Genomic DNA, 23,883 nt, shown 5'->3' on the forward strand with positions numbered 1-23,883 from the left:
TAAAGGCCACTCTTGATGCTGGATAAAGGGCAGGAATGGAGGCAAGAAGACTATTAATTGCAATGGTCAGGTGAGAGAGGATTAGGTCTTAAATTAGGGGAATTAGGATAAGAGAGAGGGGGATAGGATTGCGAAAATGAAGAGGTAGGATCCACATGACTTATGATTAGCAAGTGGTGAGCAGTGAGGGCGAGAGAAGAATTAAGGATGTCACCAGGTTTCTGACTTCAGTGATGTCTGGGTAGCTGGCAGAGCAAACAGAAAGGGAAACAGTTGGGGTGTAGTGAGGAAAAGATGATGAACCCAGGTTTATGCATGTTGCATTTGATGGGTCAACTGGATAGCAGTTAAAAGCATGCCCTTTGGAGTTAGGCATGCCTACCCTGAATCCTGGCGCCACTTCTGAGCTATGTGACACTGGGCACATCACCTCACTTCTTGGTTGGATTATTTGTAAATGGGGATTATAATAATTCCTACCTCACTGGGTGAGAGGATGCATTTAAAGTGCTTAATGTGGTGCATAATTACTTAATAAATGGCAGCTATTCATAGCAGTTAGCAGTTGGATATGTAAATCTGAGAAAGTGCTAGTTGAGAGAGAGTTAGGATTTGTCAGCCTACAGATGATAACTGAGTAGAGAAGAGGGTCCCTGAAGAATCTTGGGGAACACTAGTGTTTTTCCTAGGTAGCGGGCTCAGCATACAGTGAAGGGAAATAATCAGAGGGGAGCCAGGAGATTCTGGGGGCAGAGAATTTGGAGCTCTGGGAAGAAAGAAGTAGCTCACAGGGTGAGAGGCAGTAGAAAGATTATGTAAAATGAGGAATGAGAAGTGCCCTTTGGACTGGTGATGAGGAGGTCATGGGGATCTTTTTCAGGCCGTGCCGGTGAAGAGGTGGTGAGGGAAAGGATTGCAGTGGGTTGGAAAGCAGCTAGATGAGAGGGAAGTGGGGACAAGTGTTGACACAGGATTTGAACACTCGGATGGAGTGGGCAGTGGAGGGAATGGCAGCCAGGGGGAGCACAGGGTGGAGAGGGGGCATTTTTCTGTTTTGTTTTGCTTTGTGTTTTAAGCTAGAGACTTAAGCATGTCCTAAGAATCCAAGTGAAGCAGACCTTGGAAATAAGGGAGAGGAAAGGAAGCCTAGCCTGGTGGAGTCAAGTGCCTAAGTCAACAGGAGAGCAGTTGGCTAAAGAAACAGATTGAGAAGCAGGAGAGGGTCCCGTCTTTCTTTGAGACCAGAAAGATAGAAATGAAGATGTAGATAAATTCTACCAAGGACCTGTGATTTCTCTCAGAAGAGCTGAGGAAGAGTGCTGGCAGGGGAGGGAGGCCGGAGCTGGGAGCAAGGCACAGTACTGAGGGGGCGTGGCAGAACCAGCTGGGCTGGGTATCATGGTTTGATGTGGTTTCAAGCACACAACTGTGCTTTTCTCCATTTGGATCCATTGGAATCCCATTTAGCCATACAGATCCTAGTTGGGTTTTTGAGATAGCAGCAGAAAAAATGTGAAGAGGCCCAGGGAATTGAAAACGATGCTGATGAAGTTGCTTGAACATAGGGTCCCGGCTGGGTTGAGAAAGGAGCACGAGGCTGCTGAGACACTTGGAGAGAACAGAGGTTCAAGGCCCGGCAATTTTTTTTTTAATTTGTGGAGGCCTGACAGTCTTAATGTCCAAGAACAGCAGAAGGGGGATGGAAGGAACCTAGAGGGATAAAGTTTGGCAATTGAAATTGGAAAGATAAGTACAGTAGTCCCTCCTTATCCACAGGGCACACATTCCAAGACCCCCAGTGGAAACCTGAAGCACAGATAGTACCAAAGCCTATATAGAGTATGTTTTCTCCTGTACATACAGAACTTTTCACTTAAAGAAGTACCTTATAGCTTTCTTTGGCATATCTAAATTACTGTCATCACTGCTCTTGATCTTTGGGGCCATTATGAAGTAAAATAAGGTTACTTGGACACAAGGACTTCGATACTGAGACAGTCGAGCTGACTGTTGATCTCATAACTGTGATGGCTATTAAGTGACTAATAGGCAAGGCTAGTGTATACAGTGTGCATACACTGGACAAAGAAATTGTTCACATCCTGGTGGGATGGAGCAGGATGGAGCAAGGTTTCATCACACTACTCAGAGCAGTACACAATTTAAAACTTAAGAATTGTTCATTTCTGGAGTTTTTCATTTAATATTTTTGGACCATGGTTGACTATAACTGAAACTTTGAAAAGCAAAACCACCAGTAAGCGGGGACTGCTGTACTTTCAGGTCGAGCCAGGGGCCAGCATGTAGCCAGCAGGCAGCTGAGTGGAATAGAGAAAGTTCTAGGAGTGAGGGTTAAGGAACTGAGAGGCCAGAGAATTGAGTGAATCAAGAGTACGTCTACAAACATTTTCTGTAAAGGACTAGCTAGTAAGTATTTTAAACTTTGTAGGCCTTAGGGTTGTCACAGCTACTCTGCTCTGCTCTTCTTGTATGAGAGCAGCCATGGACAATATGAAAATGAATGGGCATGGCTGTGTTTCGATAAAACTTTATTTACAAAAGTAGGTGTTAGGCTAAATTTGGCCCACAGGTTATATTTAGCTAACCTCTGATCTGCAGCCATGGTATTCAAAATATGGTCCATAGACTGGCACACCAGTATCACCTTGGAGCTGGTTAAAAATGCAGAATCTCAGAACCCACCCCAGACCTACTGTATTTTTTATTTTTTAATTTTTATTTTATGTGTTTGTTTATTTTTGACGTACTGGATTTTAACAAAATCCCCAGGTGTTATGTATGCACCCTAAAGTTTGAGAAGCGCTTTGTTAGAGAAACACTGAAGTCTCTCAGGATGGTAACAGAAAACCAGTGAACCAATTGTCAGAATCTTCTTGGATGGGGGCAGGCTGGTATTTGATTGAGGAAGAGGGTGGGGCCAGATGGCACACGCTTCAGGCAGAAGGGCTCAAGGAAGGAAAGTTACAGTGGTCTGCCTCGGGGTGACACTGGCCTGCTTTCCACTCTGGGCCAGGGGACGGGAGTGGCACAGCCCAGGCTCCTCCAGTCTTGTTCCTGTGTGCCTCTTTTTGAGCAAGGCCTCAATTCCTCACTTTCTCCAGGTGGGAGGAGTTTACTCTTATGACTGCAGTTTTGGCCACGTGCCCAATGTGGAATTGATGAAGTTCATCGCAATGGCAACGTTTGGTTCCTACCTGTCCACTTGTCCTGAGCCCGAGCCGGGCAACCTGGGTCTGACTGTTTACCACCGGGCATTTCTTCTCTACTCCTTCCTGCGCAGTGGGGAAGCCCTGAACCCTGAATATTATTGTGGTGAGAGGCAGACTGGGGCAGGGGCAAGGGTAGGAATTGGGGAGTGAGTGTAAGATGGGCCGAGATAATACAGAAATCTATCTTGGGTTTGGGTCCCTGGGGGACAAAATGTAATGGGGGTTAAATAGTCTGGTACTGTTTTCTCCCCATGATTTCAGCACAGCCCCTCCCCTGTATCTCTCGCCACTGACACGTAACCACTGTTCCCTTCCCCATCCTCACTAGGCTCCCAGCACCGCCTGTTTAATGAGCACCTGGTCTCTGCCAGCAGCAACCCTGCCCTGGCCCTGAGGCGGAAGAAGCACACTGAGAAGGAGGTGGCAGCCGACTTGGTCAGCACCGTGTCTGTACGGCTTCGAGAGGGCTACAGTATCCGAGAGGTCACGCTAGCCAAAGGTAAGGGCCACTAGGTCCTGCTTATCTCACAGGTCTCTCAGACTTTGCGTGTGGGAGGACATGTTGAACGAAACAGAGGACACACAAATCACACATGAGAGGGCTACAGTGAAAGATTCCACTTGTCTTTTGAGACAGGTGGATTCTGAGTTGCCTTCAGGGCTTAGTTCTCTTAGCATTTGTCTGCCCACTTCCATCTCCTGTCGCCCCAGGTGAGTCACCTGAGAGTGGTGTGGTGTCCTGAACTTGGCTTTGTTCCAGATTACTGCCAAGTTCTGTCTGTGTCAGTTGGCAGGCTGTGGGCCTGAAATCATGGAGCCATGCTTGGAACCTTTGGCCAGGCTAGAGTTCCAGGAGGCAGGTGGGGATTTAGGCAGGACTCGGGCCCAGGCCTCTGCTCACTAGCCCCCCGGCTTCCCCGAAGGAGGGGCCCAGCTGGAGGTGAAGCTGGTGCTGCTGTGGAAACACAACATGCGCATCGAGTATGTGGCCGTGGCGCCCTGGCCACTGGAGCCCGAGGACCCTCGGGGCACACGGGTGGAAGTGACAATGGAAGGCGGCTATGACATCTTACACGATGTGTCCTGTGCGCTGAGGCAGCCCATCCGCTCCCTGTACCGTACCCACGTCATCCGGCGGTTCTGGAACACGCTGCAGAGGTGAGTGAGTCACTGCTCCGTCGGCGATGCCCCGCTTGTTGTGTGGAGGGGCAGGTGTGTGAAGCTGGGAGCTGAAGAGTCACTGTGAGCACCAGGCTTCTGTCCAGGGTCCCTGTCCCCCGGCTCCCCTCCTCTGTACCCGCCGGAGTCAGGGATGGCTCAGGATTGGCCCTTGTCCCGCAGCATTAACCAGACGGACCAGATGCTCGCCCACCTGCAGTCCTTCTCTTCAGTCCCAGAACATTTCACACTTCCAGACAGCACCAAGAGCGGAGTGCCACTCTTCTACATCCCGCCCGGCTCCACCACCCCGGTCAGTGGCTCTGCGGCACATTGTCCCCATTGTATGCTGCCCAGACTTGACTGGCACAGCCTCTGGAGCCCAGCCCACCTTCTTTTTCCTTCCTTTTCAAGTGTGAGGCACCCGAACCTTGAGAGCAATTCTCCTCCCTCCTTCCAAGCCCCTGGGGGGAGAAGGGTCTGTAGAGAGAGGCCTCTCTCCTCAGCAGACCACAGTAGGTGGTGGTACCCCAGCCGACTGCGAGCCCCTTGCCCCATCTGGCATACTCTGGCCTCCCCGACACCCTCACCCGTTCATTTCCCACTTTTAACAACCACTGTCCTATAGGAGCACTTTCTCCACACTCGGAGTACAGCTCTCGTCTGGCATTGCGAGGCCCGGGGCTCGTGTTAGTGAGCAGTGGCTGCATCTGAGGTCCTGCCAATCACTCAGCGGCTAGGCTCCAAAGTCAGTGATAGAAGCGTGGCAGGTCTCAGCCTTTGCCTAGAATTAGCTTTAAAATGCTACTCAGTCTTTCCCTGGCTCATTCATCCTAAACTAGCTTTCACGTTGGGGGCAGTTTTTGCCTCCAACCCAGGCTGGGTTATGGGTTCCTTTACCCTTAAACCACTGCCATCTTTGAGCCTCTGAACGCTATGGTTCTGTACACGGCCTGGAGGCTGCACCCTGGTTATCTACGAATGCTCTTCTGGGCTGTCTTTTCAATCCCCAGGTGCTCTCCCTTCAACACAGTGGGTCCGACTCATCCCATGCTCAGTTTGCTGCCTACTGGAAGCCAGTACTGTCCATGGATGCGAACTCATGGCAGCGTTGGTTACACATGCATCGCCTGGTGCTAATCCTGGAGCACGACACGTGGGTGTTGTCTTAGGCCATGGTTGGGGGTAGAGGAGCAGGTGTGAGGGGACAAGGAGTGATAGAGAAGGGGAGCTGAGATGCGCCCTTACTGTCCTTGGCCAAGCAAAACTATGGCCCTGTCTTCCTGCTTCTTAGCCCCCATGTACTCAAACAGGTCCTAGAAGGGAGAGGTAGCAGTCTGTTCTTCTCCCTCACATTTGCAGCTGGGAGGTCTGACCTCACTGCTTACCCCTCTTCTCAGACCAATCCCCAAGCACTTGCACACCCCGGGCAGCAACGGGCGCTACAGCACAGTCCAGTGCAGGATCTCACACTCCTCGCTGACCTCTCTGCTTCGGGACTGGAGCAGCTTTGTGCTAGTCGAGGGCTATTCGTATGTGAAGCTGCTCTCCAGGTGGGCAAAGTGATGTCCCCTCTTCCCTCCCCTGCCACTTCAGCCCGTGTCTCTCCCTCTAACCCCAGACTGCATTCCTCCTTCCTCCTAAACTCCTTTACAGCCACCCAGGGCTGCCCGCTGACTCCCGTTTCTTCGCAGTGCCCCGGACCAACCCCCCTCCTCCTTCTACATGGTCCGCATCATCTCCAAGGCCCCATGCATGGTTCTTCGCCTGGGTTTTCCCATCGGCACACCGGCACAGGCCCGGCACAAGGTGAGCTGGGCCCTGCCTGACTCCCAGTCTGCACTGCAGCCTCCCTTCTCCCCAAGCCCGTAGGGCCAGTACCAGTAGAGAGAGGAGCCCCCAGATTCAGTAAGGCTCTCTCACCCTGCCTGTGGGCCCCTTCGCCCGGATCTGTAGGAGATGGGAGTCGGAGAGCCTGACCCCATTTCCCCCTCAGATTGTGTCGGGCCTGCGGGAAGAGATCCTGCGGCTGCGCTTCCCCCACCGGGTGCAGAGCAAGGAGCCCACGCCCAAGGTGAAACGGAAAGGGCTGGGGGGTGTTGGCGGGGGCAGCTCTCCCTCCAAGTCCCCCCCCTTGCTGGGGCCACAGCAGGCCCTCTCTGACCGGCCCTGCCTTGTGGTCCTGCATAAGCCGCTGGACAAGCTACTCATCAGGTTGGTACAGGTGGGGCTGGGCCATCATGTGGGGGGCTGTGGCTCAGCTGGGTAGAAGCGTGATCAACTGGGAATTGCCCCTGTTTATAGGTATGAGAAGCTGCCACTGGACTACCGGGCGCCCTTCTTGCTGACACTGGAGCCACCGGGGCCGCTGCCCTTGGTGTCAGGCCGCTCAGCCTCTTCCAGCCTAGCGTCACTGTCCCGGTACCTCTACCATCAGCGCAGTCTCTGGAGCGTCCCGTCAGGACTGGTCCCCGCGCTGCCTCTCAGCGCCATTGCCCAGCTCCTCTCTGTCCTCACTGAGTACGTCACCCGAGCCTGCCAGGCAACTTGGGGGCAGGGAGAGAGCTGGTGTAGACTCTGGGTTTGGGCTGTGGCAGAAAGCCTGTGCCAGACACTGCCCTTCCCTTTGCTGCTGCTGTTATGCAAAGACTCCAGCACAGAGCAGGACCTGCTACTTCCCTCCCTCTTCCTCCCCTCTACTTAGGCTTCTGGTCCTAATTGGGCCTGTTCTATTCAAGGGACCACTAGTCTAAGCAGGGTCACAGCACTCGAGTCTGCCTGGAGGGCTGCTGGAAGGTGGGCACATCAGTGGCATCGGGTCGGGGATGTCCTCTGAATGTCTCCTCCACCTTTATGTGGCTCCAGAGTCCGACTGTCTGAAGGGTTCCACTTCGCCTGCAGCGGGGAAGGAATCATCAACATGGTGTTGGAGCTTCCCATCCAGGTAGGTGCCATCCTTCATGACACATCCCACCCAGATCCATCACCATCCCAGAGCCACTGACCATTGAGCTGGGTTGGGACCCTGGAAACTGCCTCCCAGGGAGCCAACATCTGAGGCCAGTCCTGGGACAGTGCGGCAAGGGGACTAAAGTTCTGAGGGCCAGAGCTGGGTGGGGCCACATCCCTCCCTGGGCTGGGGTTTGCCCAGGCTCTCCTGTGCCCTCAGAACGAGCCCTCAGGGCAGGCCGCGGTGGAGGAGAGGCACACCTGTGTTGTCCAGTACATCCTCTTCCCTCCGCACTCCACCTCCACCAAGGACAGGTGAGCCCGCCCTGCTCCGAGCTCCTCTCCCTCCTGCTCCCCCTGTGCCCTGAGTTCTCTCTCCCACACCTCAGGGAGTTGGGGCAGGGGTGCTGTTTTAGATGCTTCATCAGGCAGGCGCAGGTCTGGTAGGGCCACATGCGATTGTGGTTGTCCTGTGTGTCTGCCGCCTTCCTGCCCCCCACAGACTGTCTCCAGCCGTGGGGTTGTGGCTTGGACTCTCCTCACTCCCACGCTCAGGGCCCTTTTTCTTTAGTTTCTCAACAGATGATGACAATGATGTGGAGGTGGAGGCCCTGGAGGGAGACTCGGAGCTCAGTCTGGTCACTGAGGTGTGGGTGGAGCCACAGTACGGGCGAGTGGGACCCGGCCCTGAGAGCTGGAAGCACCTCCAGAACTTGACGTACTCTGAGATCCCGAGAGCTGTGAGTGACCTCAGCAGCACCCCCACCCTTTACCGGGTTGGGTGCCATCCCTTTGGGACTGCCTCAGCCTAGGGGGTTTCTGATCTGTCTGGGTCGGTGTATTCTGGGTGTCTGACTGCGTGGGCTTCCTTGAGAGCTGGAGGCCCAGGTCTTTGGGGTTAGGAGTGGCTGACCCTGACCTCTGCTATTCCTTCCCTAGCTCCACCCCCGGGATGCTGCCTGCATAGGCTCCATGCTGAGCTTTGAGTACCTGATACAGCTGTGTCAGAGCAAGGAGTGGAGTCCCCTTCCCCCAGAGCCAAGGGTCTCTGATGGTCAGTGGGGAAGGGGCCCCTGAGGGGAGTGAATGGGGAGAAGGCAGCCACAGACAGAAAATCTTGTCATCCTTCCCTCCCTCTTAGGATTGGACCAGGGAGGAGACTCCTATGTCCGTGAGATCCCTTTCCATTTTGACCTAATGGGACTGCTGCCTCAGTGCCAGCAGCTCCAGATGTTTTTTCTTCTGCTTTCCAGAGGTGGGTGAACTTTGTACCCATTCACCCCCTACCTAGAAGGCCAGCAAGCCTGGGTGAACTAGCGCGTAGAGAGCAGATGAGTCTGCGCACTAGCAGATAGTGGTGGGGGCCAGAGGAGGCTTGGGAGCTGCCGAAGGGGCTGCGCGGTCGGGGCTGAGCCGGGGCACCGGGCGGCAGGAGGCTCTCAGTGCTGAGCGGAGTGTGTGTCGGGCAGAGCCAGAGGGTGTCCCTCTCGCCGAGGGGCCCTGTCCCGCCAACGACATGGTGCTGTGCCTGCTGCACAGCTGCCTGGGGCAGGAGCTGAGTGACCGGGAGATCCCGCTGAGCACCGCCGACCAGGCTGCCTTCTTGAGTGAGGTGCTGCGGCGGACCCGCCACGGTCCAGGTGAGCTCCCACCTCTTTCCAGTATCAGACTCTGACCCACCTCCTCTGCCCCGCCCCCAAGGAGGTGTCTGTCTTCGAGTTTTGCCCTCCCCATTTCTTCACTGCAGAGCCCTGCCCCTCTGCTGGCCCTGCCCTCTTCCACTCATCTTTACCCTCAATGTAGGTCCAGAGAGACCACCAGTGGGGGGCCATGGGGTCCTGAAGGATCAGACGGTCAGCAGCACTCAGGCCACTGGAGACTCGGCTCTTCCTGCCCTGGTCAGCACTGATACATCTCTTTGAGCCCTTTTGCATACTGACCTTCTGTCACTGCTATGCATACCCCCATTTTCCATCACCCGGGATAAATGCCTCCTGCCAATGACAGGATACTGTCATTCCCCTTTGTTCTGGATCTTGCAGGCTACACCCTCAAGGGTGAAGGAAGGCAGCAGGGCTCACTTAGAGATTGCTTTAATTTTGTTTTCTCGGTAGAATGTAAGCCCTCCAGAAACTCTGAGGCCTCTCGTCTCCACCCAGCCCCCTCAGTGGCGCTGCTATGCGAGGCTTGTGACCCCCCAGCATGTGTTTCTGACATTCCTCCCAGCTACCTTCTCAGGTACTGGCCACTGGCCTTCCTCACTAGCCCCACAGATACAAACCCCTGAGCTCCCTCACCGGGCAACCAGGCAGCTCTGTTTTGCTTCTGTTTTCCTTTTCAGATGTCCAGCATCTGGCCACCTATGGCCTAGAGGGACCCTCTCAAGAGGAGACAAAGCCCAAGTTCGGGGATTGGAATGGGGCCTCCAGCCTGAAAGATCTGGGAGGAACTGGGGTCAGGGCTCCCAGGACCCAGGTCCCTGTCCTCAGTGTCACCCCCGCTTGTGGTAAGGCTGCTGGCTCTGAAGTCAGTTAAGCAGGAGCAGGAATAGGAACCGATAGAGGATTTGAAGACCATGTGACACCTTTTCCCACAGACAGTGCCCAGAATCCAGGAGAACTGAGCCCACCCTTCCGTCGGGACTTACAGGCTTACACTGGGCGTCAGGCTCTGCAAACGGAGGGTGCAGATGGGCCCCGGACCCGATGTCCTGTCTTCATCTATAGCTGTGCCCTGGAAGCGCTGAGGGAGCAGATGGTTGGCGTTCAGCCCCCTCAGGCACCTCGAGACCTCGTCTTCCGGTGAGTGCCCTCAAGGTTGATCTGGGTCCTCCCCAGCCAAGGCTCAGATACACACTAAGGTGTGGACAGACAGATTGATGGTCAGTGACAGGAGCTCAGCTGCTTAGCTCTGTCCTGCTAGCCCCTTGCTGGGCCATGAATACATTTGGTGAGACCTGTGGATGGTCCTCTGGAGTGTGGGTGATGGGGAGTCTGAAGTGTTGCTTAAGGATATTGGCCAGACTCCCTCTTTCCTCTCATTCCTAGGACTCAGTTTCTCGACCAGACCTCCCCCTCCTCAGCCTGGATGGAGCCCAGGCACAAGGAGGCAGCCAACCACTGTGCCTTGCTGCAGGAGCATGCGCAGCGATGCTACGTCCGTGGTGAGCAGGGAGCCATCAGAGGGGGCATCGGTGGGGGAGGGGAGACAGGAGGATTGCAGGCACTGGGCTGGGGAGGCGGTGCCGGAGCTTGACCCTCGGTGCCCTCCCCGTCCGTCAGGGCTGTTCCGGAGCTTGCAGCAAGCACAGAGTGTGCCCTCCCAGGACTTGCTGATGGCGGTCGACGCCTGTGAGGAGCTGCTCCAGGAAGTCGACATCACCCCTTTCCTGCTGGCCCTCTGTGGACATGCCCGGGGTCTGCCGCCCGCTCCCCCAAGCCCTGGCCCTCTCAGCCCCGGGCCCTTCGGCAGCAGCATCGAGGAGGGCCCTGAGCCGCGGCAGCGAGCTGTCCTGGCTTCCGAGTCCAGGTTAGGATTGTCCTGGAGTACTGCAGAGGGGCACACACACAAAGTCCCGAGAAGCTGGGACCCTCCGCCCCCAAGCACCTGAGAGACAGTAGTGCTTTGTCGCTGGCTTCCTCCCCCTGCCCAGACATCTCTCTTCCGTTTTGCCTGGGGAGTGGTCTCCCTCCTGCCTCCCCATCTCTCCTCTTCTGGTGTGGAGTACTGAGCAGGTGGGGGGAAAGGAGTTGCCAGTGCAAGTAGAAGCTGTTCTGAGGGTTCACATAATAGTCATGATGTCCGAACTATTGTGACTTTCATAGAGGCAAAAACTCTATTTTGCCCACTGCTGGGTCCCCAGCTCACCCTTCCTAGAGACAAGACAGGTGTGTGCTGCTGCTCTCAGTTGGGAAGCAGGCTCCTCTAGGACTTAGCAGTTCTTAAAACTTGAATCCTCCCAACCACACAGCATAGAGACCGAGGACCTCAGTGAGCCTGAGTTTCAGAGCGCTCGTGGCCCTGGTAATCCAGACCCTGGCCTGGAGATCTCTCTGACAGACGTCTGCCAGCTCAGAGGAGAGGCGCATGATGCCCTTCATAGCTTCATTCAGGTGAGGGCAGGGGAGGGGTGGAGTCCCGCCTGTGCAGGGGTTGATGCTCCCTCCTGGGTTGGGGGTGTGTAGCTGTCTGTCATGGGGGACGGGTAGTGTTCTGAGGGATGGCTGATATTATAGCCTCCTAACCCCAAAACAGGAGAAGTTCCTGGAGATCAGTGGTCTCCACTTTCGCACAGTGCCCTCCAATCCCCACTACTTCTTCTACTGCCCTCCGTCTACCAGGCGAGAGGTGAGTGGCTTTCTGCTTTACCTTTCCCCTCCCCCACCTGGGAGCCTAGAGCTTCCCCCAAGCCTACCTGGCTCCTCCTGACTTGGGCCCTGAGGCATGGGTGTGGCTCTTGTCCCGCCTTGGATCAGCTGTCTCTCTTTTGTGCCCAGGATGAGGGCCCCCGAGACATCGCAGACAGGAAAGTCAGTGACCTAGAGTTTTCAGAAGCAGAGCTCATGGGAGAAGAAGGTGTGTGGGCAAGTGGCTCGAGGTGGGGAATGCAGCTTCAAGCCAGGATTCAGGGGCCTCCACCGCCGACCTCTCTATTGACCGTGAGACCTGCATCTCTAGGAGACACCTCTGCTTGCTGCGTGGTCACTGAGAGTGACCCAGAGCTGGAGGTAGAATATCGTGAGAGCCGTGAAGCAGACCTGGGGCCTGCTGGGCTGGACTCCACCTCGCTGTCAGACGCAGACACCGTGAACCCTGATGAAGACTCCTTCAGTATCCTGGGGGGAGACTCACCCACTGGGCCCGAGAGCCTTGTGCATGACCTGCCACCGCTCTTCCTGCACCTCACGTGCTCTGTGCGGCTGCGTGGGCAGCACAGCTCAGTACCTGTGTGCAGCCTGCCTACCTGCCTGGGTGAGTGGGGGGTGACCAGTGGGGGGCCGCAGGTCCTGGACAGCCTGTCTGCCTGTTGGGGACAGTCTCTGGGTATAACTCTTAAGCACTGAGAACTTGGAATCTGTACTTGTCCTAGAGTTCCCAGCAACCCTGACTCTCCCCTTCTCCCAGGCCAGGTGCTTTCCAGTCTAGAGGGCCCCCCAATTGGGGGCCGAGTGCCCCTGAGGGACCTCAGTGTCACTTTGGATGTCTTTGTGCTGACCTTGCCGCTGGAAGTGGAGCTCCCTCCGACCTCAGACCCTCAGCACCACCGGTGTGGCAACAAGTTTGGCGGTGGGGGGACCTGGGGCCTTATTGGGGATGGGAGGACCATTAGGGAATCTAGGGGCACTTAAGGCCTGAGGACACCTGAAATATTTCAAGGAAGGAGTGCTGAGGAGGTCTTGGGAGGGTATTAGTGCTGACCTTTGACCTATGATCCTACCCTGTTCAGGTCAACATCTGAGAGCAGTGCTTCATTCCCACGATCCCCAGGGCAACCATCATCTTTAAGGTCAGATGATGGCCTGGGGCCACCATTGCCACCCCCAGAAGAAGACAGGTATTTTCTTTTCTCCCTCTCAAGAGTTTTTGCTCTCCCTCAGTTTTTTCTAGAACCAGTTTCTAAACCTTTCTCCCGATTAGGCACCCAGGACTATCCAATTTGGCTGTACCCCACAGATTGGCTGTTGAAACCACCATGAGTGAGGTGAGGGCCTTCCCTCCCCTACCCTGAGTGACAACACTGTAACTGATACCCTTTCCATCATATCGGTGGGGTAAGGCACCCCTTTATTCTGGGATCAAAGAGAAGCCTTCTTCAGTCTGTAAGGCAGAGTATCCTGTAGTATCTTCTAGTCTAGGAGTGAGAGGATGCCCCATTCAGCAAGGGCGGTGCCTTTGCCACTTCCTGGATTGTCCTCTGTAGATCCGCTGGTTGCTGGAGGATGAGATGGTGGGGGCACTCCGAAGAGGGGGCATCCCGCAGAGCCCTGCCCTGCACCGTGCGGCTGCCCACATCCATAGCTCTCCTGGACGCTCCACCTGCCTTCGCCAAACTCTGCCGCTGAGTTTTGTGTTTGGGCCAGAGCGCTCCCTCACCCAGTTCAAGGAGGTATGCTGCCCTCAGAACACCCTGGACTCCTTTGCATCCATACTTCCCTGAACTCCAGATACAGAACTGGAAGATTCTCTCTCGGTTTGAGTCCACTGAGTGACCCTCCTGCCTGCCTCCTCACCACATTGTCCCTCACCCCAAGCCTGGCAGCCCAAGTGGGAAGAGACTCAGCTCCCACCTTGCCACTGGCCCATTGATCCTTAGGCAAGTCACTGGACCTTTCTCCTGCCGCAGCAGTGGGGATAGCAGCGTCTGCTTCACGAGGTGGTTGTGAGGGGCTGATGAGGAAGTGTGGGGTGCCACAAGCAAGGAGGGCTGCCCCTGCCTACATTGTGACCTCGGCTCCCACTCCTCAGGAGTTCCGCCGCCTCCACCTTCCTGGCCATGTTCTCCTTGAGGATCCTGACAGTGGCTTCTTCTTTGTGGCAGCTGGCCAACAGCCAGGTGGGTCCCATAGGGTGCCCCCTTCAGCGGCCTGGGCTTGGCACAGCCCTGAGGATAAGGCTGAAGGCATCGACGGGGAGGTGAGTCTTTCCTGGGCTAACCTGGGAATGGCAGGGGTGGTGGTGGGTGTGTGGGGCCTGAACTCAGTCCTGACCTCCTCCCCTCAGGCCCTGACAGCCAGCCCCCAAGCTCCTGGCTCCCCAGAGGATTCTGAGGGCCCCTCCCTCATCAGTCTGCCCAGCCTACCTCAGGGAGGTAAGAGAGGACTTGGACAGCAAAGTCTGGGGCCAGGACTCGGGACCTATATATCCCTGGACCTGTGTCCATTTTCGGAACACAGACCTCTTCGGGATTGAGAGAGGCTCCAGGCATTTATTTTCTGTCTCTTCCCAGGGAACCAGCCTGGGCCCAGCCGGGGACTAAGCCTCATGTCCAGTCAGGGCAGTGTGGACTCAGACCACCTAGGTAAGCTGGGGCAGGGGGTGAAGGACTTGAAGCTGATGGGAAGTGGACATAAGGCTGCACAGCAAAAGGTCTGGGCAGGGGCACCTGGAGGGAGTCATTTGCAGGGGCCCGTGGAGCCTGATGTACTTTGGAGGCTCAGATGAGCCTAAGGATGGGGCTGAACTTCAGCATATTTGACACAGGTTATGATGGTGGCAGCAGTGGCTCTGACAGTGAGGGTCCCAATGAGACCCTGAGTGAAAAGGCCCCCTTCACGTTGCGGACCCCACCTGGTCCTACACCTCCACAGCCTTCGCTCTCAGGCCTCCTTGAGCCCTGCCCGCCTGACTTCTGGCTCATCGTCCGGATATTGCAGGATCGTGTGGAAGTATATGCACATGCACGGTGAGTAGAAGCCAGGCCCCACACCCTGACTCTGTTAGCCTCTGCTTCCTGGTCCCACATCACCCCCTTGAATGTTGTTAAAGGGTAAGACGTGGGACTGAGGGTTTGGGTAGAAATCTGACTTATTGTAAGGTTGGTGGCCCCTGGCCAATTCCCACAGCAAGTAAGTAGCAAAGCATATCACTCTGTTTTTCTAAAGAAATTGAAAAGCTGATGGGGTATTTTGGCTTCTTGCTGAGCATTAAGAGTATCTACAGTTCAGATCAGCTTCAAAAGCTGGTATGTAAAAATAAGGTATAACAGGCAGCATTTAATAATTGCTCACTAAGTGGCAGGCACTGCTTCAGCGTTTTACCTGGATCAGCTCATTTAGTCTAACAGCCCTACAAAGTATCATTATCTTTATATTATTATTACCAATGAAGAAACTCCAGCACAGATAAGTTAAATACTTCCCTGGGGTCACAGTAAGTGGCAGAGCCAGAATTCATACCTAGGCATCTGGTTAAAAACTGCTCTAATCATAGGGGTGGGGTGGAGAGGAGGGAAGGCCATTGTCCTGATAAAGAAGAGGTGAGTTTCATTTTAGAAGCCTCAGTGTGGTATCCACGTGGAGGCTGATGAGGCAGGCATGAGCCTAGTCTTCCCTGATTGCTACTGAGAATTCCATCTTTCCCTTTTCCCATCATGTTTACTTCCCTTTGTTTAATTTTACTTCCTTTTCTTTTTTTTTTTGTAATTTTTATTTACTGATTGCTTTTTTTTTTTTTTTTTTTTTTACAGAATCAGAGAGGGATAGATAGGGACAGACAGGAAAGGAGAGAGATGAGAAGCATCAGTTCTTCGTTGTGGAACTTTAGTTGTTTATTGATTGCTTTCTCATATGTGCCTTGACTATAGGGCTGCAGCAGGCCTAGTAACAACCCCTTGCTCAATCCAGGGACCTTGGGCTCAAGCTGGTGAGCTTTGCTTAAACCAGATGAGCCCGCGCTCAAGCTGGCGACCTCAGGGTCTCGAACCTGGGTCCTCCACATCCCAGTCTGACGCTCTATCCACTGCGCCACCGCCTGGTTAGGCTTTATTGATTGCTTTTGAGAGAGAGAGAGAAATTTGTTGTTCCACTTATTTATGCATTGATTGGTTGATTCTTGTATGTGCCCTGACTGGGGATTGAACCTGCAACTTTGGCATATCAGGACGACGCTCTAACCAACTGTGCTACCTGGCCAGGGCGCATGCTTCCTTTTCATGGTTCCTCTTGGCCCCAGTTCCCATGACCCTCCCCCTACCATTTTCTCCCCACTGCAATTCTGTGTCTGATCCATCACTTCTTCCTAGGAGCCTGATTCGGGAAGATGGGGGGCCAGGCACTGAGTGTCGCCACCTGCAGCAGCTCCTGGTGAGGCGTGTTGGGGAGATCTGCAGGGAGGTCAACCAGGTAAGGGGAAGTCAGGAACAGTCAGGGGCAGGGCTTTCCAGGCACGGTCACAGCCCAGATGAGGAAAGAATTTCCAGGACCTGACTTTCAGAGGCTGTTGATTCATCTTGGATATTTTTTTTTTGACCCCAGTTATTGGGATACTCTTAGTTCCCAGACTCCCCACAAACTAGAGACCTCTTTCTAACCCAATCCTGTTCATACCCTCCCTGGGACTATAAAATGTTCCCTCTCGTTGCACTGTGCTAGCATTAGGAATAGAATAGTGAACGTGAGGGAAACCCTGACCCTGGAGCTGTGTCAAGTGGGGGGGATAGGCATCGAACAACAGAGTGACACACTGTCTTCATAACAATTGTGAAGACTTCTGCAGAGGAAAGGTAGAGACAGCTATGACAGCATATAGCAGGACCTGACCATCTGAAGTGTCAGGGAAAGCTGCTTACGAAAAGTGATTTTTAAGCCAAGACTGGAGGATGATGAACAGATTCTGACAAAGAAAAGGGACAAGTGTTTCTAACATGGGCCCAGTGCTCAGAGCCCAGTATCTGTTAGCTGGCATCTCTGATCTCCCAGTGATTACTGATGTTCTTTTGACCTCTGACCCCCAGTGATAATGAGCATTCTCTCTGGCCTTTGATCACCTCTCACCACCCCCAGTTTATGAGGGAATATTCCAGTTCCCTGATACCGTGCTCCTTCTCCCAGCGGCTGCTTCTTCAGGACCTTCATGACAGTCACGTGTGTAACTCTCTCCTGGTGGCCGAGAGTGAAGAAGATCTGTGGCGCAGTGAGACCCCCTTCCACTCCCGCCAGCGAGCGCCGCTGCCCAGCGACGGTGAGGACCCACTCAGGAGCCTTCCTTTCCTTTATCGGAGGCTTTGGGGAGAAGCTCAGGGCAGAGTCACCATTCCTTGGTCATCAGTGCCGGGTAATGGAGAGAGAGTGAGGAGGAGAGGACACAGGCTCACTAGATTTGGCTGTTTCAGGTTCATCAGTGACTTCTGTGGAAGTACTTTCAGCGAAGAGACAGGAATAAAAACTAGAGGAAATTGAAAAGTAAAAGGATGTTAAGTGGAGCAGAGAATAACTGCTCTTTCAAGTGGCTTGGCAGCGAAGGGAGAGACAGAATAGATATGGCAGGAACTAAAGGAGGTGGGGGTCAAGGCAGGAGTTTTAAAATAAGGTTGAGACTTGAGCACATTTATGTTTTCCTAGCAAAAGAGCCAGTAGAGAGGAAAAGGTTGAAGAATACTGGAGAGAGGGGTCATTGGAGGCGTCCTGTCTTCCTAAGGGCCTGGCCCTGCCTTGTTTTCCAAAATAACCATCTTTTTCCTTCAGGGTACTAGACAGGGCCAAGGGGTGGGAAATGGAGATGAGGGACAAGTAGGCCAGGTGACAGGCCAGAGAAGAAAGGGGGCGGAGCCTGAGGCCTGGTAGAAAGACTTGCCTTCTGATTGGCTGTCCCTCCAGACAGGCAGGCACAAGACCTCTGAGATTTCTGATCATTGTTGGGAAACACGGTAATCAACTTGAGATAGTAATTGAAGTCTCCACACTTCTGCTCCTTCTTCTTAATTCCTGATGACCTCTCACCCCCAACTCATAGAGCAATGATTTTCAACTGGTGTGCCCAAAGAATTTTAAAAACATGCAATACCTGACTATTTCATCAGGTGCACTGACCTTTTTCCCTTAGATTGTCAAATAAAAAGATGATAACAGCCAACACAACCATAGCTGTCCAGTGGGAATGAATAAAAATTGCACCTATTTTTTTGTCAGATTGGCAAAGTATGTTTTTTAGTATGCTGCAGAATTTTAGTAATTTAGTTTATGTGTACCATGAGATGAAAAAGGTTGAAAATCTCTGTCATAGAAGAAAGCCAAATCATGCCATTACTTTGCAGTTCTCCCTTTTGGTTTAAAAGTGTAAAAAAAATTTTTAGACCACTCCATATTTTTAACATTCTCAGCAAGTCTGTGGAAGGATGTCCTGACAGCTCCGGAGAGTGCATCTCTCAGCACATCCTGGGATTATTCCATATCAAAGCAGAATTCCCATAATTAGTAGGCTTCCCAGAGTTTTGACGGCATCTTCTGCAAATTGAGCATGAGCTAGGACAGCACAGCATGTTTACTTCACGATGACTTCCAACAGCCTGAGATGTGAGGCCAGTCAGAAACCAGGCAGAGCCCTTCCTCATTCTTGTCTCTCCATGTGGTTTTGCTGAAACCCTTAACAACTAGCATTGCATTCCGGATTCTGCAGCCTCCTGGGTTTCTTATTTTTTTGTGACAGAGAGAGGGACAGATAGGGACAGACAGACAGGAAGGGAGATATGAGAAGCATCAATTCTTTGCTGCAGCACTTTAGTTGTTCATTGATTGCTTTCTCATATGTGCCTTGACCGGGGGGCTACAGCAGAGCGAGTGACTCCTTGCTCAAGCCAGCGACCTTGGGCTCAAGCCAGTGACCTTGGGCTTCAAGCCAGCAATCTTTGGACTCGATCAGTGACCATGGGGTCATGTTCATGATCCCCCACTCAAGCTGGTAAGCCTGCGCTAAAGCCAGATGAGCCCTCACTCAAACCTGCAACCTTGGGGTTTCGAAACTGGGTCCTCCATGTCCCAGTTTGATGTTCTGTCTGCTGTGCCACTGCCTGGTCAGGCGCCTTTGGGTTTCTTATACACTGCTCACATCTGACACAGCTTCTCTGGGAAACCAAATTGCCACATTTGGGCTACTAGAAAGGGTCAGACGAAGCATTGAACCGTGGCTCTGGGCTCTGGCATACTGCCATACCGCCCTTTGGGTTCTTTGGAATAGCTGTTCTCCAAAACGCGGGGCAGTTTTCCCCACTCTGCAGCAGGAGTGTGTAAGCAGTCATAATTTTTTTGCTTTAATGGGGTTATTGTTCCAACTCCCAATGAGGACACAGGTGGTATGTATATTATATTATAACACATATTGTGACAGGGTCAGGGTGTTGAGGCATTATCTTCAGGATTTTCTCATGCTTTGCCTCTCCTAACACCTCTTCTGGCTCCTTCTCCACATCTCACTAAGATAATTCTGAAAACCTTTGTGCTATGACCTGTCTCCCTAAGACCATGATGCTGCCTTATTGCCCAAATCACCCTCTTTCCCCTGCAGGGTAATAGGCAAGGCCGAGGAGCCAGGGAGTGAGCATGAGTAGACCAGTTCAGAGGTGAGATGCCTGTGAGAGCAGAGGGCTGTGTCCCATTCATTTCTGATCACTGTCTCCCTTCCCCCCCATCAGATTATGCTGCTGATGAGAGCTGTGCGCCCCGAGGGTACCTGGCAGCCACAATGCAGTTTGTCCCTGGCCATTTCTCCTGTGACGTTGTGTGGGGAACTGTGATTCGAGTCCATTCACGCCTCAAAATGGGGCCCAGCATGGGGGTCTCTCGTGGTATGTGATGGCATGAGAGGGGAGGTGGAGGTAGAGGGGGTCTGGAGAAGGGAGTTTCCTGAGCCCTCGTTACTGCCGCAGCCATCCAGGCCCTGCGTTCCGTCCTCAATGCCTTCTCCGTGGTGAACCGGAAGAATATGTTTGTTTATCAGGAGCGAGCAACGAAGGCTGTGTATTATCTTCGGTATGTGGGCTGTGGGAAGGTGGGGTAAAGCATGGGTCGTGGATGGCGCAGGAAGAGGTATGTCCAAAGACCTTGCCACTCTTTCCCAGGCTCCTGGAGACATCTTGCAGTGAGCGGCCATGGGAAAGCGATGCTCTGCCCCCTTCCCTTGCTCTGTCCCGAAGCCAGGAGCCCATCTACTCTGAGGAAGCCTCGGCATGTATCACCTCCACTCTCTGATGCCCTGTGCTCCCTCACACTGTGCTCCCTGGAGTCAGGCCCTGACTAGAGTTTTCCTGCAGGGTCCTCGTTCTCCCCTTGACTTGGCTTCCAGCCGTAGTGCAGACGCTGCTCGTCCTGTGGGCCAGGTGGACAGACATATCCAGCTGCTGGTGCATGGTGTAGGGCAGGCAGGTAAAGACTGCACGGTCTGGGAAGGAGAGTGACCAGGCGAGATGAGAAGTTCCAGAATTCTCTGGGACTTCTCTTGGAGCCTTCCTATTCCAGCTCAGGCTATGCTTTGGGCTTCCCTTGAGTAGGAGCTGGGTGGAAAAGGACAGGCTGCTGTAATACTTAGGGTGGAGAACCTATAGCTGATGGACATGCAGCTGGGAGAAGAGGAGCCATTAAAGTTGACAACTGGGTATCTATCCTGGGTGACTATATGGCTAAATGGTGGCCCCACTGGCTAGATATCAAGGGGGTGTGTGGAAATGATGTGTTCGATTTGAGATATGCTGAGCCTGAGGTATCTATTAGGCAAATGGATTTTCCAGGTAATATTTATGGCTCAATTAACATGTACCAGGTCTTGGGCTAAGATTATTATATGCAAGTTAGATGCTATTCTTCGTGCCATTTTTTCACCAAAGACACTGAAGCTTTGGAAGGTAAAACTCACTTGTCCACAATCACAGTGCGTAGCTTGGCAGAACTAGAACCCGGTGCTGGTGCCTCTCGTGTGTGGGAGAATGTTTGAATGTAGGTTTTAAGAGCTGGTTTGGGGTGGCTGGATCCTCTGCCAGTGTCTCCACCTTTCCGTCATCACTGTGTCAAGGTCCCGAGATCACAGATGAGCTGGTACGGGTTCTGCGTCGGCGCCTGGATGAAGCCACTCTGGACGTCATCACAGTTATGCTTGTTCGGAACTGCAAGTTGACACCAGCTGATGTGGAGGTCAGCTCCCTCCCAGACTCCATCAGCCTTGATGGCACAGCCACTAATGCAGGACAGTTGCCGTCAGAACTTCTTCATCCAGCTCTGATGCCCTTTCCACTCTCTGCAGTTTATCCAGCCCCCGGGAAGTCTCCCCTCAGAGGTGCTGCATCTGGCCCTGCCTCCCTCCTGCAGGCCCTGGCTTCCTGCCCTGGCCTGGTACCTGCGGCAAAACCTGCTCATCTTCCTGCACTCTCCCAAGTACACAGACAGCAACGGCCGGAACCACTTCCAGGTGAGGCTTCACCTGTCTCTTTCCACACCTGGTGCACCAGGTCCCCTCCGCCACACACACACACACACACACACACACACACACACACACACCAGGTCCCCTCCGCCGCCCCCCCACACACACACACACCAGGTCCCCTCTGCGACACACACACACACACACACACACACACACACCAGGTCCCCTCCGCTGCCCCCCCACACACACACACACCAGGTCCCCTCTGCGACACACATACACACACACACACACACACACACCAGGTCCCCTCTGCCACACACACACACACACACACACACACACACCAGGTCCCCTCCGCCACACACACACACACACACACACACACACACACACCAGGTCCCCTCCGCCACACACATACACACACACACACACACACACACCAGGTCCCCTCCGCCACACACACACACCCTTACTGTGTAACTGTTTTATACAGCTGCCCAGTGTCTACCTTTGCCCTGTACACCCGCTCCCCACCTCCCCCACATACACTTTTGTTACCTACCTGTGTCTTCCTGTGCTCCCATTCCCTACTATGGATACCCATTCCTTGGTGGCTTTTTTCTATTTGCCCAGTCTAAGTTCCCTGTGGCTCTTCTTTCCCCAGCATCCATTCCCACCACAGGGCAGCCTCCCCGACTTGGACATTTACTTGTATAACAAGCCTGGTGGACAAGGCACTGGGGGCAAAGGTACAGTGCAGGGCACTGCCGGGTGTGGGAAAGCCTTTTCCTGTCTCGTGGCTGAGTGGGCCTTTCCCAGCCCTGCAGATAAGGAGGGTCTTGGGGAAGACCGAGGTCTGGGAGTCCCAGACCCAAGTTTTCCTGTGGATTTCAACCCAGGAGTCGCCTGCATCACTCTAGCCTTTGTGGATGAGGGAGGAGCCCCTATCTCACTGGCATCGTGGCCCCTTGCTTCTCCGGGGCCCCCAGATCAACTTCTTCAAGACGAGGAATTCGAGCAGCTGACCCAGGTCACTCGCTGCCCAGCTGTGCCAGACAGTTCTTCAGGTGGGGCAGCTTGGTCAGAGGAGGGGTGTTCATTAATACTGTAGGAACTAGGGGCACCCTGAAGTGACCCCATTCTTTTCTCCAGCTCAGAGCGGGGCCCCACGACTCCGACTAGATGTATGGGAAAAGGGGAATATCAGTATTGTGCAGCTGGAAGAGAAGCTCCGAGGAGCAGCTCGCCAGGCCCTGGCTGATGCCATCATGGAGCTGCGGCTACTGCCAGCCTCCCTCTGCACAGAGGACCTGTCCCCAGGTAAGTAGGGGCCAGAGAATGTTACAGATCCAGGCAAGGTAATGTTTCAGGTGAGGGTACAAAGGTGGGCATCTGGGAAGACATCACAAAGGCCCCATCTGAAATACACATTCACAGTTGTCTGTTACCTTCCCTGCATCAGCAAGTCCTGGGCAGAAATGCCCCCGTGCTTAGGGCCACCCACTTAGCGAAGCACCAGGAGCCCACTTCTCACAAACACCTGCAGCCATGCTCCATCAGTTGCAGATACTGTCATTCACTAACCGGTAGAGGAAGTGTCAAGTCACTGTCACATCAGTCTTGGGGCTAGATTATCTGGAATGGGGACTGATGGTTAGTGACAGAAGTCTGCATTGTCTGGTGTCCACAGGAAGTCTCAAGAGCGGGTCGTTGGAAACCAAGAGCCCTGCAGGCCAAGCTAGCACCTTTCCCCCTGGGCCTGGGCCTGCCCCTGGGGAGCCTGTGACTCCCCCAAGCAAAGCTGGCCGGCGCAGCTTCTGGGATATGCTGGTAATGGAAGAATGGGAGGAAGTGGTGAAGTTGGCATCTCCTTTTTGCCTGCCTCCTAGTTCCATCTACACTCCCCCAAAGACTATTCTTTCAGGGATCATTTCTATAGTTTGTTTGTTACACTCCCCTGCAGGCCTTGCCTCAGATCTCCTGTTACATAAAACTACTCTGTCCCTTGGGTAGAAGTTTGCAAAATGTGGCAAGTTCTCACTGATAGCCTCAGCTTATAATTACCTTCACTTCCTCACAACCTGCAATATAAGCAGGGCTTTTACCAACGAGGCAGATGAGGCTCAGGAACGTTGAGCACCCTGCCCGAGGCTGCTTAGTCAGCCTCCAGCGAAGCCTGGGCCTGAGCCTGGGCCTCCAGGTCTCCGGGCTCGTCACCATTCCATGATGCCTCCACCCTCCGCCCCGTGCCCCCTCCCAGGAGCCTGTCCTCATTCACTGCATTGCCTTCAGAGTAAAACAGAATCTGGGGACCTGGGTTCCCCCAAAACAACTGATGACATTGTCCTGGATCGGCCAGAAGACACTCGGGGCCGGAGGCGTCACAAAACTGAAAATGTTCGGACTCCAGGTGGAACTGAGCGGACATCAGCCCCGGATTCTGGAGCCCAGAGACAAAGGTGTGTGTGTGTGTTGTGTCAGGGGAGGGTGTGGTGTGACATCACAGGTGGGTATGGGCTTTATGTAAACACATACATGTCAAGTATGTGAGGTTCTTACTCCTGCTGTGTCTTCAGACGCCGGGCCACGCAGCTAGAGGAGGGCGAGGTGGGGACCCTGCAGCCTGTGTTCACTCATGTTACTCAGCGCTGGATGGAGTTCATGGTTCAGATTGGTGAGACCCCAGGCTCCCACT

General features: G+C 53.8%; 1 protein-coding gene across 4 annotated transcripts in view; it reads left to right on the forward strand.

Moving 5' to 3' along the window:
* Positions 1-23,883, forward strand: part of SZT2 (SZT2 subunit of KICSTOR complex) — a 58,169-nt gene that overhangs the window by 23,415 nt on the left and 10,871 nt on the right. For 2 of the 4 annotated variants that reach the window (XM_066376064.1, XM_066376067.1), the window contains exons 8-54: positions 3,123-3,333; positions 3,559-3,729; positions 4,154-4,388; positions 4,572-4,701; positions 5,402-5,544; positions 5,789-5,941; positions 6,083-6,197; positions 6,385-6,602; positions 6,693-6,908; positions 7,254-7,332; positions 7,540-7,652; positions 7,909-8,077; positions 8,277-8,391; positions 8,479-8,592; positions 8,807-8,977; positions 9,141-9,235; positions 9,452-9,575; positions 9,679-9,843; positions 9,934-10,138; positions 10,385-10,500; positions 10,619-10,865; positions 11,308-11,449; positions 11,592-11,684; positions 11,834-11,912; positions 12,015-12,308; positions 12,462-12,603; positions 12,784-12,891; positions 12,975-13,038; positions 13,258-13,443; positions 13,803-13,970; positions 14,058-14,145; positions 14,284-14,355; positions 14,538-14,739; positions 16,078-16,177; positions 16,886-17,015; positions 19,462-19,614; positions 19,696-19,798; positions 19,888-19,993; positions 20,080-20,191; positions 20,835-20,953; positions 21,063-21,227; positions 21,853-21,937; positions 22,088-22,255; positions 22,341-22,508; positions 22,879-23,018; positions 23,481-23,647; positions 23,765-23,862. In XM_066376064.1, coding sequence (XP_066232161.1) covers positions 3,123-3,333; positions 3,559-3,729; positions 4,154-4,388; positions 4,572-4,701; positions 5,402-5,544; positions 5,789-5,941; positions 6,083-6,197; positions 6,385-6,602; positions 6,693-6,908; positions 7,254-7,332; positions 7,540-7,652; positions 7,909-8,077; positions 8,277-8,391; positions 8,479-8,592; positions 8,807-8,977; positions 9,141-9,235; positions 9,452-9,575; positions 9,679-9,843; positions 9,934-10,138; positions 10,385-10,500; positions 10,619-10,865; positions 11,308-11,449; positions 11,592-11,684; positions 11,834-11,912; positions 12,015-12,308; positions 12,462-12,603; positions 12,784-12,891; positions 12,975-13,038; positions 13,258-13,443; positions 13,803-13,970; positions 14,058-14,145; positions 14,284-14,355; positions 14,538-14,739; positions 16,078-16,177; positions 16,886-17,015; positions 19,462-19,614; positions 19,696-19,798; positions 19,888-19,993; positions 20,080-20,191; positions 20,835-20,953; positions 21,063-21,227; positions 21,853-21,937; positions 22,088-22,255; positions 22,341-22,508; positions 22,879-23,018; positions 23,481-23,647; positions 23,765-23,862 — 6,757 coding nt within the window. The remainder of the gene's footprint in view (positions 1-3,122; positions 3,334-3,558; positions 3,730-4,153; positions 4,389-4,571; positions 4,702-5,401; positions 5,545-5,788; positions 5,942-6,082; positions 6,198-6,384; positions 6,603-6,692; positions 6,909-7,253; positions 7,333-7,539; positions 7,653-7,908; positions 8,078-8,276; positions 8,392-8,478; positions 8,593-8,806; positions 8,978-9,140; positions 9,236-9,451; positions 9,576-9,678; positions 9,844-9,933; positions 10,139-10,384; positions 10,501-10,618; positions 10,866-11,307; positions 11,450-11,591; positions 11,685-11,833; positions 11,913-12,014; positions 12,309-12,461; positions 12,604-12,783; positions 12,892-12,974; positions 13,039-13,257; positions 13,444-13,802; positions 13,971-14,057; positions 14,146-14,283; positions 14,356-14,537; positions 14,740-16,077; positions 16,178-16,885; positions 17,016-19,461; positions 19,615-19,695; positions 19,799-19,887; positions 19,994-20,079; positions 20,192-20,834; positions 20,954-21,062; positions 21,228-21,852; positions 21,938-22,087; positions 22,256-22,340; positions 22,509-22,878; positions 23,019-23,480; positions 23,648-23,764; positions 23,863-23,883) is intronic. The other 2 variants (XM_066376065.1, XM_066376066.1) reach the window with 2 other exon arrangements.

The sequence above is a fragment of the Saccopteryx leptura genome, chromosome 3 (genome assembly GCF_036850995.1).
Source record: "Saccopteryx leptura isolate mSacLep1 chromosome 3, mSacLep1_pri_phased_curated, whole genome shotgun sequence".
Taxonomy (NCBI): domain Eukaryota; kingdom Metazoa; phylum Chordata; class Mammalia; order Chiroptera; family Emballonuridae; genus Saccopteryx; species Saccopteryx leptura.